The sequence below is a fragment of the Helobdella robusta genome (genome assembly GCF_000326865.2).
Source record: "Helobdella robusta unplaced genomic scaffold HELROscaffold_13, whole genome shotgun sequence".
In the NCBI taxonomy this organism is placed as follows: domain Eukaryota; kingdom Metazoa; phylum Annelida; class Clitellata; order Rhynchobdellida; family Glossiphoniidae; genus Helobdella; species Helobdella robusta.
In genome coordinates this window covers 4371389-4384685 of record NW_008703718.1, presented here as the reverse complement: position 1 = coordinate 4384685, position 13297 = coordinate 4371389, and the positions used below count along the sequence as shown (strand labels likewise).

The 13297-nt window shown below is 31.5% G+C and overlaps 2 protein-coding genes across 2 annotated transcripts; one reads left to right on the top strand and one right to left on the bottom strand.

The window, feature by feature from the left end:
* Positions 1-3947: 3947 nt before the first annotated feature.
* On the bottom strand, positions 3948-5986 carry HELRODRAFT_73695 (hypothetical protein; the record flags this gene model as incomplete). The annotated part of the gene is made up of 5 exons (XM_009014447.1): positions 3948-4239; positions 4424-4587; positions 4804-5163; positions 5293-5476; positions 5868-5986. 5 exons carry the CDS (start codon positions 5984-5986, stop codon positions 3948-3950), a joined length of 1119 nt encoding a protein of 372 aa, XP_009012695.1.
* Positions 5987-8905: 2919 nt separating this feature from the next.
* Positions 8906-12320, top strand: HELRODRAFT_190570 (hypothetical protein; the record flags this gene model as incomplete). The annotated part of the gene is made up of 6 exons (XM_009014446.1): positions 8906-9034; positions 9710-9840; positions 10041-10242; positions 10524-10596; positions 10757-10850; positions 11119-12320. Coding segments are annotated over 6 exons (1043 nt in total), but the record flags the coding sequence as incomplete, so codon positions are not given.
* Between the last annotated feature and the right edge of the window lie 977 nt (positions 12321-13297).

The window sequence follows — 13297 nt, the reverse complement described above, 5'->3', positions numbered from 1 at the left end:
TAAAAGATCACTGCATTTTCGGCATTATTCAACTTGTAATTGAGTTTCTCAATTTTTATTATCCTGGTGAAGTTTATTAAGGTTAATTTAAAAACTTTTAATATTTGAAATTTTTGACAAAACATTATTAATAACGTTATTGCTAAAGAAAAGCTCTTTTCGGCATCGACTGCCATAATCAGTGTAGTTATATAGTATTGTTCCGTCTTTGTGTTTTTGTTTTAACAGCGACTTTGATTGTAACTTAATTAGAATTAAAGTTAATCATGTAATAATAATGTAGTAATAACGTTATTAATAATGTTTTGTCAAAAGTGTCAAATATTAATAGTTTTTTACATAACCTTAATAAACTTCATCAAGATGATAAAAGTCTCGTTAAAAAAAATTGAGAAACTCAACTACAAGTTGAATAATGCCGAAAACGCAGTAATCTTTATAAATAATTGTATATATATATATACATACACTTTTAGAAAAATGTTCTGCATTTTGTATGAAATTTTTGTCTAAACTACTACTAATAACAATAATGCACGTACATATGCATACATTTATTTAACAGTTCAATGTGAACATTGAATGTATTCAATGTGTACACCTCTAGATGCATTTGTCAGTTGAAGTGGTGGAGGAAAACAACACCGACCATTAATCACGAGATTTTCTTATAAGTGACTTCAGAAAAATGTCATTGCATTAAATTTATTGTTTCATGTTGGAGATGCTGGACAAAATGTAAGTCAGTGACGATGACGACGACGATGATGATGGCGATGATGATTTTTTATGATGGCAATAATATTGATGACGATGGTGTTTAAGATGGTATTGAGGATGATGATGATGATGATGATGAGGAGGAGGAGGAGGAGGAGGAGGAGGAGGAGGAGTTTGACTGAGATAATGATGAGGATGGAAATGATGATGTTAATGATGACGATGAAGATGACGATGAAGATGACGATGATGGTTGTGACAAAAAGGCTCATGACAATGATGTTGACATTGATGAATCAACTTGGCTTCGAGCCATTACGTAATTTTTTTTCTAACCCTGCCATCTGGAATGGTTACGAATAAAAACGTTTTTTTACATAATTAACTAAACATTTCATCTACGAAATTTTGATTGAAAAAAATTAAAATGAACTAAGCTATATAGGTTCAGTGCCTTTACATGATTCATCTTCAAATGTAAAAAAAAATACTATAGAGTACGTTAATCTCTCAGCTATAGATTTAAACATGCGTATATTTCAATTTCCACGAACTAAAAATGATTGAACCAATCCACATAATTTAATACATTTTAGGGTTTAATTTTTAAATTAATAAAAATAATTTCGAATTCAGACATCAAATTATCATTATTAATTCAATTTTATTAATGAATTAATACCACCCTGTTCTACAAACATATGATAAAGATAATGGAAAATAAAAAATAATGAAAATAACAATTAAACAAGTATAAATTAAATTAAATGATAATTTAGTTTTTTTTTTATTTATTAAGTTAAATAAGTTAAAAATTTATTAAGTTATATTTAAACATCATAGATAGCACTGTGCATTATTATCATTTCAAATCACTGTTCACATTTAAACATCTCTTTCGTCGTTTTAATAATTATTAATTAATAGTTAAATTTTGATTATATCGTTCATTCGGTAACCGATTTTTTTTAGGAATTAGGAGTTGGTTGGTGAGGAATGACGCACTTACAAAATTGGCTCATTTTACTGTCCCTGGGCTTGGCAATCTGGCTCTCTTTGTTTGCAAACAACATTCTCAGTGATGAATGTAAAATGGTTGTTAAACTGGTTTGTTAGGTTTATTCAGTTTTTCGTTATTTGATTTTTTTACATTACATTATTAAGATTCATCAGGGTGGCTAATAAATAAATTTTTTTCTATGCCAATCTAAATTATAAAATGATTAATAATCATTAATCAATGATTAATTGATCAAATTAAAATTACATTACTATTATTATTATATTACTTACTTAGATGTCATTTTTTTATGTATTTTTTGTAATACAAGTGAATTAGAAGTAAGAATAAGACATTATGTAATAATATTATTATTACTATTTAAATAAATATATTAATACTTAATTTGTACAAATAATTGTATGTTATTAATCTTATTTTTAACTTTTTACCTTAATATGGCCATTAGACTGTATTATAACAACACAACACCTTAAGATTTTTGTTAACTAACCAACTGATGGTGATAAGATAATTATATATAATATAATATAATTAACTATAATAAATCATCATTTCTTATAATTATATTTTTATTATTATATTGTATTCATTACAGCTTCCATTCCTGTTTATATTTGCATTTGGCGTGAGTATTTTAAGACTTTGAATCTTAAACCAGATTATTTTGTATAAATTTTAATATAAAATTACTCATGGTTTAATTCATTTTTGATACATTTTGTGGTCATAGTTTGAAGTTTCTAAATAATTTAGCTATTAGTTTAATCAGTATTATCATTCATCCATTATTTCATATTGTTGTTTAATTCATGATGATTAATAATAAAAGTCCTTTTTATAGTTATAAAATAAACTTTCTTTATAGTTTACAATGTTAATTTTTAATTTCAAAATTTTTTTATTAAATAAATGTCTAATTTTTAACATTTTGTTACATAAATTATTAAAGATAATATCTGTAGGCATCATTATATATCGTGTTGCAACATTTGAAAATTGTGAAGAGGCTGCTGTTGAACTACAAAAGGTTTGACTTTTGTAATTTATATTGACTTTTATGATTTAAAATTTTTTTAAAATTGACTCATAATTGATTTATAAGTTTGTTATTTACTGAAAAAAAATGAACTATTTGTTCTTTAGCAGATACAACAGGCCAAAAATGATTTGTCAAGGAAAGGATTTGTTTTCAAAATGACTTCAAAATAAATTCATTTTCTTTCACATTTTTCCACCAATTACATTTTATTTTTTTAAATAAAATTGTTAATTTCGATGAATTTGAATATAACTTTACAAAAATGCAGCTACTTGTCTTGAATTGTCTTAAATATTACCGTTAATCAGTGTCTCAGGATGTATGTGTGTGTGTGTGCATATCTGCGTGTGTAACACGTAGGATAATATCAATTGCTCTTACTTGTTAGTGGTATTATGTTTTTGATGTGACATTTAGTTAATATTGGTACGAACTTGAGATGCTACTCTTTGGCCTGATTAATTATCCTTGTTTGAAATTACATGGAATCGTTATTCCAATAGCAAGGATGTCTGGTATCAAATTTGGTATCAAATTATGAAAAAGTGCTTTGAAAAATGAAACCAGCAGTTGAAGTCATTCGGAAAAAATGTTTTTATGTAGAAAATTCCCATTCCCAATTTGTTCTTCTAGTCTCTCATTTGGTAATTTTCCTTTCCCTCTGACATTTTTACCGGTGTAAAATTGTCCCGTTCCCGTGGGAGCCATTGAAATTCCCGCTTAATCATTCCCATGTCCACTTCTAACTTAAGAATTTAACATGAACCAACTTTTAACTTTAAAGAGTAGCTGTTCTCCAGCTCAGATGCTCATGCAATTAATCATATAGTTGAGAATAATTATTAATTGAAAATAAGTAAACCACACATCTAATAAGTTATATGCGAACGAACATAAATCATTCTAACAACAGTATTCATAACATCATTCATCTTAGCAGTTTGAACAAGAACAATTGACCCAGTGAATATCCAACATACATTTGCAACATTATGTCATATACATTGGGTCATTAATCAATCAGCAAATTAATTAAACAACCGGTTAATTAAACAACCAGCCGATCGAATAATCAATCGAGCAAGAGACAAATCTACTAATCAATCAACAGACCAATGGAATGATAAACCAATCGATCTATCAATCAATTAGTCAGCCTCACAGTCAGCTATGAACTGTTTCAACGACGACGTCTTCTTCAATCTCGACAGTACTAATGGGCACCAACTCAATTTGCAGTTGACTCTCACCCTCCTCATACTCTCCCGCATTTTCAGTTGCCTTCTTCTTACGAGCTATCTCCCGTTTTTTGCCCCTGGCCCCCCCTGGACCTCTGCATTTTCCGTTCGATAGATGGCGTCTGTATCTGTATTTCTTCTTGAATGTTGCACCGCATGTTTCGCAATCTATAGGACCGTCGTCGTTGTGAGAGTTCATGTGATAGCGAAGATGGGACCTGGTAAAAAAAAAGAAAAATGGAGATAAACAACTAAAAAAATATTATTTGAAACACAAAGCAATGACTTCAAGATATATCAATTACGTATTAAACAATGCTTAATCTATCTATAAATTGACAAAGGTGTAGATTAACCAAGCCACAATCTACAGAAGAAAGACCCAACCAATAAGAAACTGACCTCATCTTGAAGGCCCGCCCACAAAGATTACATTGGTGTGGTCTGAAGTCATCGTGGGTCTTCATGTGCGTGTGGAGAGCCACGTTGTCGTAGAAGAACTTGCCACACAAATTGCATTCCTTCGTTTTCTTCTCTCCTTCTCGCTGGTGTATTCGCAGATGGTTCTGAGAGATAATTGAGAGATAATTTAGTTTTTTAATCGTTATTTTTTCATCACTGACCTGAGCAGAATAAACAAGCAGTTGAACAAAGCTACGTTATGCGAATGTAATTGTGGTGTGGGTCAATATAAATAACAACATCAATCTTGGACCACAAAACAGCCCTAAACCCTAACCAGCCAGCCAGCCAGCCAGCCAACCAACCAACCAACAACTGACCTTCAGAGTGAAAGGATTCCTCATGGTTTTATCACAGAGGTTGCACTTGTAACTCTCGTTCTTGTGGTAGAAAGAGTGAATCTTCAATTTGTACGGACTGTTGAACCTAGCATTGCAATTCTTGCAGATGTAGGGAGCCAGTTGTTGAGTGTGCATCCGCTGATGAACGTCCAGGCGCCACTGCGTGACAAACGACCTATGACACATCTGACACTTGTGCATTCGCTGACCGTGCGTGATGGCGTGCGACGTCAGATGTGATAGGAATTTGAAACTTCGACCGCATTTGTCACATACATGCTCTGCTTTTCTGTGGTGCCACTGTAGATGGAGACCCATTGCTTTTGAACTGTTGAAGACCTGTCGGGTGGGAACAAAAGTTTGACTTTAAAAAATCAATTACAAACCCATCATAACTCTCCCGATCCACAAACATAACATCCTGATCCCATGAACACGAACACACCATTCCGAAATAATGATCCCAACCTTGCCACACTCCTGGCAGATAAATTGTTCAGGATTGGCATCCTTCCTCTTCATTTCCTCAACCTTCTCAGGGGAGCACACACAGTTCACTCCGCACTCAGGACATACAAACAAATCATGATTGTCCTTTGCATGTCGACGTAATGAATTCAAATATTTGAAACTCAACTGGCACACAGGACATCTGGTGAAAGAATTTGTTTCAATTTATAATTAAAACAAGTTTATAGTTTTTTTAATAAAAAGAGTTTATTTCCGTTTTATTTTTACATTTTGTAAAAAATATATTTTATTTATGTAATATAATTATGTATATCTTGAATATATTATCTATCAAAGAATTTCACATTAAGCTGGAATATTGTATCTTAATAATGAACAGATGTCTAATTGAAGCTAGGACGAAAAACAGCTATATGAATCCATCTACCTTCAATAGCAGTGACACATAATCTAGTTTGCCAAAAAAAATCCTGAAACACACGTTCACAAACGCACATGTACACACACACACAATCACACACGCACACACACATGTACACAAACACGTTCACACACACACAGCACAAACTAACGAGTAGGCCTTGAAGACATGCCCATGGGAAGCAATGTGATTGGCTAAGCCAGACCTTGTGATAAACAATCGATGGCATTCCGTGCATTCATAAGTGGCACATTTTAGTTCTTTGTTCATTCGCATCTCTGCTTCCAACTTGACTGTATCAAGGTCCACAATTAATTTGTTTTTTGTCTTGTAAGGCCCTCTCGTCCCCCTCTTGGACCCCACAACCTTTGCTGGAAGATCTGGAATTATTGATTTTAAAGAGCTGGGAATTAATGTTTTAGGCATGAAGCTAACTGGCTTTTTATTCTTTCTAGTGATAATTGTTCTTACATTTTGTTCATGCTGTTGCAATTCCTGTTGTTGATCACGTAATTGAAGTTGTTGTTGATGATGCTGTTGGTCGTGTAATTTGTTCTTTGTGCTGATAATTTCATTGATGATTTCAGATGCAAGTGTGTCTTCATCCTTCATGGACATATCAACATACTCCTTACCTCCATCTGACACTGGTTTGATCTCCCTCACTTCAAAATTATTATTAAACATACTCACTATATTTCTGCCATCATCATTCACATTGCAATTCACGGAACCATGAACTTCAACGTTGCTGTCATTATTGTTAACGTCATTTTCATTGGTGTAGGTGCTCTCACTGTTGTCATGAATGGATTCACTGTTGCCACCACCCAGATTTTCAGTCTTGATTATCGTGCAAGCACCAGCTAGAAGACTGCTGGAACTCTGAGCATCTTGTTGGACCAGAGAAAAGGAAGAAGCTGTTTCCACCTTGTCATTGTTCACTTTCTTCTTCTCAATGATGAAAGTTTTTACAGGCAACTTTTGCAGCAAACTGGTCTTCTTGATCAGATCAGAGCCAATTTTTTTGACGACATTAGAATCGATGTTGGTGTTGATGCTGCTCGGAAAAACAGGGGTGGGGACGGAACTACTGAAAGAGTTGTTGACGTAACTGAATTCAGTATCACTAAACGAGCTATCCTCCATGTTCGTTATTATTTCCTCGCCGTCCGAACCCCTCTTCAACGAATGCTTCTTACTTTCGGTACCAAGTCTTCTGCTCTTGTTGCTGCTGCTGCTAATATCCGGCTGCACATCCAGCTGACTGTCCTGACTCTCCGACGATTCCTCCATCTTCACATTCTCAAATTTGTTCATCAAACTGTTAATTGATTAGTTAAAAATTAGTTAATTAATTTGTTAAAAAATATTAATAAAAAAATTATTCAATTCTTTTTAGTCTTTGGAAAGTATTTTTTATAACACTTGGGAGGAAATATAAACATTACCACACTGAATTACATGCAAACTGTAAAGCAAAACAATGAATACAACCCTTAATATTAAATATTATAATTGTTATGAAAAAAATTATTATATTGTTATTCCAAAAAAAAACAACCTCTTTCCAGCAATTAATTCCTTACAATACATAATTACAGTGTATCTAAAAAAGTTTTAAAAGAAACAAACCTTCAAGAATAACAAATTTCATAAACAAAAAAGAGAAAATATGATAAACAAGAATTACAATTAAAAAGAAGAGGAAGAAAACAAATTAAAACTGACTTCAAATAAGAGTCAGGAAGTGGAATTTTGAGGATTTTAAGGAAGTTGATGAGGTTGATCCATTGCTTGGGCTCATCCTCCAAGTCGTTCATACTGCCAGTGTACAAGTACTCAAGCATCACATCTGCAACCTGCTCTGTGCAGCCAGACATTTCCAAAACCTGAAAAATAATTAACATTAATAAATTAATAACTTGAAAATTTTAATTAACCACTGCACTTTCTATTAATTAATAATTGATAAATTTCAATAAGTAAATTAATTATAAAAAAATTCTATGAATAAATATATAATACATGTATGGATAGTTTTATAAAAGTTAATAAACATATAATCATTCAAATTATATTGGTTAATATATTCAAAACACTTATTTTCATTTCTAAAAGCTCTAAATAACAAGTTTTTGAATGAATAATTAGAATAAATAACAAGATTTAAAAATTTTAACTGTTAAAAACATTACATCACATTTGAAAAATTTTAATAACAAAACAAAAAAAGCTGAAACTATCCAATCATATTACAACACTGGAGTACTAGACAAAAACAAAAAAAATCAACATGCATGATGACTAGATCATAGGCTGATTTAGTAATACCTAATTAACTTTAATTTAATTAATTAATTAATTCATTCATTCATTCATTAGATATTATAAAAATATAAAGTAGACGAATATTTTTAAAACAATGAATAAAAAAATAAAGAAAACACAATGAAAAAAATTTGATGGAACAAAGAATAAAACAATGACCACAGGCTTGCCGACAAATTTAAGATGGTCAATCATTTCCTTCAATTTTGGACTTGCAGCAGCTAGAACAACACTGTGGGCCTTTATCCGGCTGCCATTTAACAGGAGGGTGGCATCGCAGTAGTCGTTTGATTTCAACAACTTTAACATATTATTGCAAAGGAAATTACAATACGGATTCTTGATGCCCATTTCTTGATTTCAAATGATCTACCAATGCCAATCTAGTGAATTAATTAAACTTTATCCAAGCTAAGTGCTTACCCAAACCAGGCTGATAATATTTTTTTCTAATTAAATTTAATTAAATTGAGAACAATTTTGAAATAGTTACTCGACGATTAGATTATAATTAAACATTTTAAAGTCCAAACATAGGTGGCCGACAGTTTAACTGAACCTAACATTTGATAAACGCTCGACCATTAAACAAAAAGGAATAACAAAAAAAAACCAAAACTTTTTGGAGCATTTTATTATCGCTTCTGTATATAAAACAACAAAAAGAAACTGATTTTTTAATTTAAACATATTTCAAATTTGAGAAAAGTTTACATTTTAGCTGTTTATTTGACCGTAAAAATAATTTAAACAATACTTCATAAAACAAAATCTATATTTTTAATCCTAAAGTTTATGTGAATTTCTTTTTTTTATGAATTTAAACTTAAATTTGCTTTTAGTCAATGTAAATTACAAAAATGAAATCGTTATCTCGCTGGTTCGCCGCATCTTTAATCGCAATTTTAACATTTTTTTCAGCAATAGAAGTTTCATCCTCTGAAAGTTTGGATTTTATTTATACGTCTGCTCTTTCCAAGGGCACCGGTTAGTTATTTTGTGTGGAAATTTGTGTAATTTGCCATTGCTGTGTGACATCATTCGTTATGTTATCATTCTTATTAGCCTGGTGACGTCGTCTGCGTTGGCGGCAAATACCAGCAACGAAACGAATGAGCTATGACAAGCCAATGTCAAAATGGCATTTGTTTAAAAGTTAATTTATAAGCTAAATTTCAAATTTTGTTTTTATGGGTCATTTATATGGTTTTACACAAATAAAAATAATTAAATATCAGAATATTAATTTAATTAAGTTTTAATTTTAAGCAGAAAGACTTTGTTGTAAGTAAAATTTTAATTTAATTAATTTTAAATAAGAATAGTATGAGATTCAAGAATTACAGTCATTAAGATTAGATTTTTATAGGTATAAAATAAATTATTAATACAATTAAAAAATAAAATAATGTTAAAAGCAAGCTGAGTTAATGTTAAAGTTTTATATAAGTCAGAACAAATTTGACATTCATCAAATTATTAACTCATTTTCTTTCCTAAAAGTGCCTCACTAAATGCACTACTGTATTTATCTTTATTTTATAAGTTATCAACCTATAATAATGTTCATTTTATCACAAAGAATTAATTAGCATAAATAACTCCATTCAGTTTATTCAACAACATAATTATATAGTTTTATAAAAAAAAAATATTTTTCAGTATCCACAAAAACTCTCTCCAAGTCAAACAGTACAATTCAATATGGAGACTCAACAGGAAGAGACTTGAAGATAATTTGTTATACAACCAATGAAAGGGCCACATTTTCTAAACTATGGATGTCTACATGTGTGAGAAACATATTTTTTTGTTAAATTTATTTTTTAATTCAAGTTTAAAGTCAAATTTGTTACATAAATTTTGTCGTGATGCTCAGTTTAACTAGAATTTAATCTTAAAATGGTAACTTTAATATTTAAACGGTGAATTACTTTCAGAAAAACTTGATTTTAAGAATACTTTATTACAAAAAAAAAATATTTTCATATAGTTTCACATAGAGTCAGAAGGGGTTTTCAATGCGTACTACGGTCGAAATGCCAGCACGACGTACCAGGCATTCACAAATCCTTCATTCTCGATCCTAAGGTACCTTATTGGAAACTTTCACAGCTACTGTTTCAGATCATTTGAGGACACCTGCCTAGGTCTTGAAACCAACAGTCCAATCTCTGTTACACTGGTTATAGAGGGTAGGTTACATTTTTACTTTTTTTCTTATATTACATTTTCTTATATAGATAAATTATTGATCAGTAAAAAATTATGTGTCTGAATGATTATGTTCAAGAGGTTGTAGATGATATAACTCAATTTATTAACTTTTTCTACTAAATTATCATCCTTTCAATTAGTTTATCTTTTTTTTCACTTTTAAAAAATATTCTTCAGACATTATTATCTCATATTTTTGATTGATCTGTACATATTTTTTTTTTAAATAATGAAATGTTTATATTTTTCATGATTGCAGATGTCAGCAATAGGCTTTTGATCATTTTCTCTGTTGCTGCAACTGTTTTCATTCTAGCTGAATGCCTCAGCAAGTAGATAAATTGGTTTAAACTTTTAAAATTTTGTTTTTCCGTTTTTATATCACTCATTTGTAATAATTTCATTTTTAAATTTAAAGATTCTAAATAAAATCACAAATCAACTGGTGAAATGACATAATGAAGTTCAAGCCCTAAACTGCAAACCGAACAGGTCAGCCATTTTTCAGTACCTCATAGGAACCATGGTGGGTGTCATATTCTTCACATTTGTCATATGTGCCTTACTTGCTAGAGCGTTTCCTAACGTTAGCTGACTATTTCTTTTATTTTAATTTACAATTTTTCAATTTATAAGATTTATTGTCATTGTTAGGCGAAGAAAACTGTTGGATTGTTATTTACTTTGAGTTTTCCATATCTAGCTGATTGATTTATTTTTCTTTCCAAGTATGATGCATATCATCATTTTATTTGCACTCTCTTTCAGATGCTTCGTAGAGTGTTGCTGATATTGCGTAGCTATGTAATGTAATGTTATAATGTCCAGTAAGATTGAAACACTGAACATTGCAGCGTCTGCCCATGGTGACAGTCTTCTTGATAGCCTTCACGGGAACGACAACCTACATGATGAGCCTTTTTTACAACAATCTCTACCACATAATCGACACCTACTTCCTCGAGATCCTTGTCTACCTCACTCTCACTGGCATGATAAGTTTCAGTGGAGCCTACCTCTACGGGCCCATCAGAAACCCTCGGGCCCAGAGATTGCTGCAGTGGTTCTTGCAGATCGTTGCCCTGGTCGTTCTCTACAATACGATGAGTTGTTCTTATTTGGCTCTGGCTGTGTGCGCCACGGTCTGTGCACTAACCTTCTTCTGTGGACAGATGTTGACCACGCCATCTGCTGCTGCTGCTGCTGCTGTTGCTGTTGATGGCGACGGAGGCAGTTGTAGACACCACAGCAATTCATCAAATGATTGATATTTCATTTATTTCATGCATTTTTTTTGTTTGTTTTTTTGGCTCAGACAAAATTTTTTTTGTGATAATTTTCAATGCTTCAAGTTAATTTTTCATGCTTCTCAAAAAAGTTTATTATGCATAGCTCATGAACAAAAAACTCTAGTCATTTTCATTTTCATACTTTGTTGACATTCCACATGCATCTTCATACATTTTTGTCACTTGCCATCTCATTTGTAAGACCTGCCAGTCTATTGAAGCTGGAGAATTTTCCACTTATCCCAATCAATAAAACATTCCACACTTTGTACAACGTATATGTATGCGTATGTTTGTGTGCGTGTGTGTGTGTGTGTGTGTTTAACTGTGTACGGTGAAAAGTCCCAATGTGTGCACATGTGTATGTGACCTAATTTGTGTGGTGTGTTGGGTTGTGTGCCTTCGTTTTTACACGAGTACTTTGATATGTGTATAAATATTTTGTCTCATTTCTTTTTGTTTGTTAACTTAACAGAGGTATGATTTTTTTTTCTCACCGTACTGTGCCTTAAAATTTAATTTAGCTGGAGATGAAACAACTTTCCCACACATCACTGAATTATTATGACGTCTGCATCTATCATTTCATTTTGATCGTTTGTTTAGGTTTTTGTAGTTTTTTCCATTACCATTTTTTTGTGTTGCTCAGTTGTTCGTTCCTTCATTAGCGATATCTTTCTAACTCTGTATGATAATATTTTTGTTTTGTTCCTACATTAAGTGGTTAAAATTAAATTAAATTCCTACATTAAATGATTTCATAAAAATGTGGGTCGATATTCAAGCAAAATTTTGACGAAATATTAAACAAGTTCTAGAGCAATTTAAAATTACAGTCCATATGACGTGCAGCGCATACTACCTATTACAAATTCAATTTATGTTATGTAAAAATTCTCGGAAAAATCTTTAAAAAAATCTCGGAAAATCTTTGTTTAGAATCGTTAAAAAATGTAATCCGACATTTTTAACATACCGTAGCATATTGAAAAATATAAATAGAATATTTTACAATGATATATATTTATAATATTATAGTAAATTATTATCGTATACAAAATTCTCAGTAGCAGCATGTACTAGAGCTAGCATACACGCACATGTAGCGGTCACATTCAAGTTCATGTTTTCGGTTTGTGATCTTGCAAACATACGGGAAACATATCTAATGTTGATAGTTAAAGGTAAAAGTAAAAAATGACTGAAACGTTTAAAGCTACGCGCTCCGCAAATGTGATCCTGCGTTGTCTCTTAATCAATTTCGTAAAAGACTGAAACACCATCTTTTTGTCTAAGCTTTACAGTGCTAATGTCTTTTTCTTTCCATTCATTGCATTGCTTTAGTGTGCTGCTATAATCGATAGCGCCTCTGAAATCTTTTTAAAGGGTGCTGACAAACACACCAATAAATAAATAAATATATATATAAATATCAAAAAATAAAATGAAAATAAGATACCAAACACTAAAAATAGAATAAAATGTGATGTTCTAACAAAAGGCGTCCCATCCCTAAGAACGCTACGATGATGACAGATGATGCAATTTTTCATGTTTCATTTTTTTCCTTTTCACGGATCTCACGACATAAGTCGGTGGGTGTGTCTGGTGACCTCAAGTTACGTGACGGCCAGCCGTGTGTGCTTGCATGGGATGTTGATGTGATGTGATGTTGTTGTGATGTGATGTTGTTGTGATGTGATGTCGATGTAATGTGATGTTGTTGTTATGATGTGATGTTGAT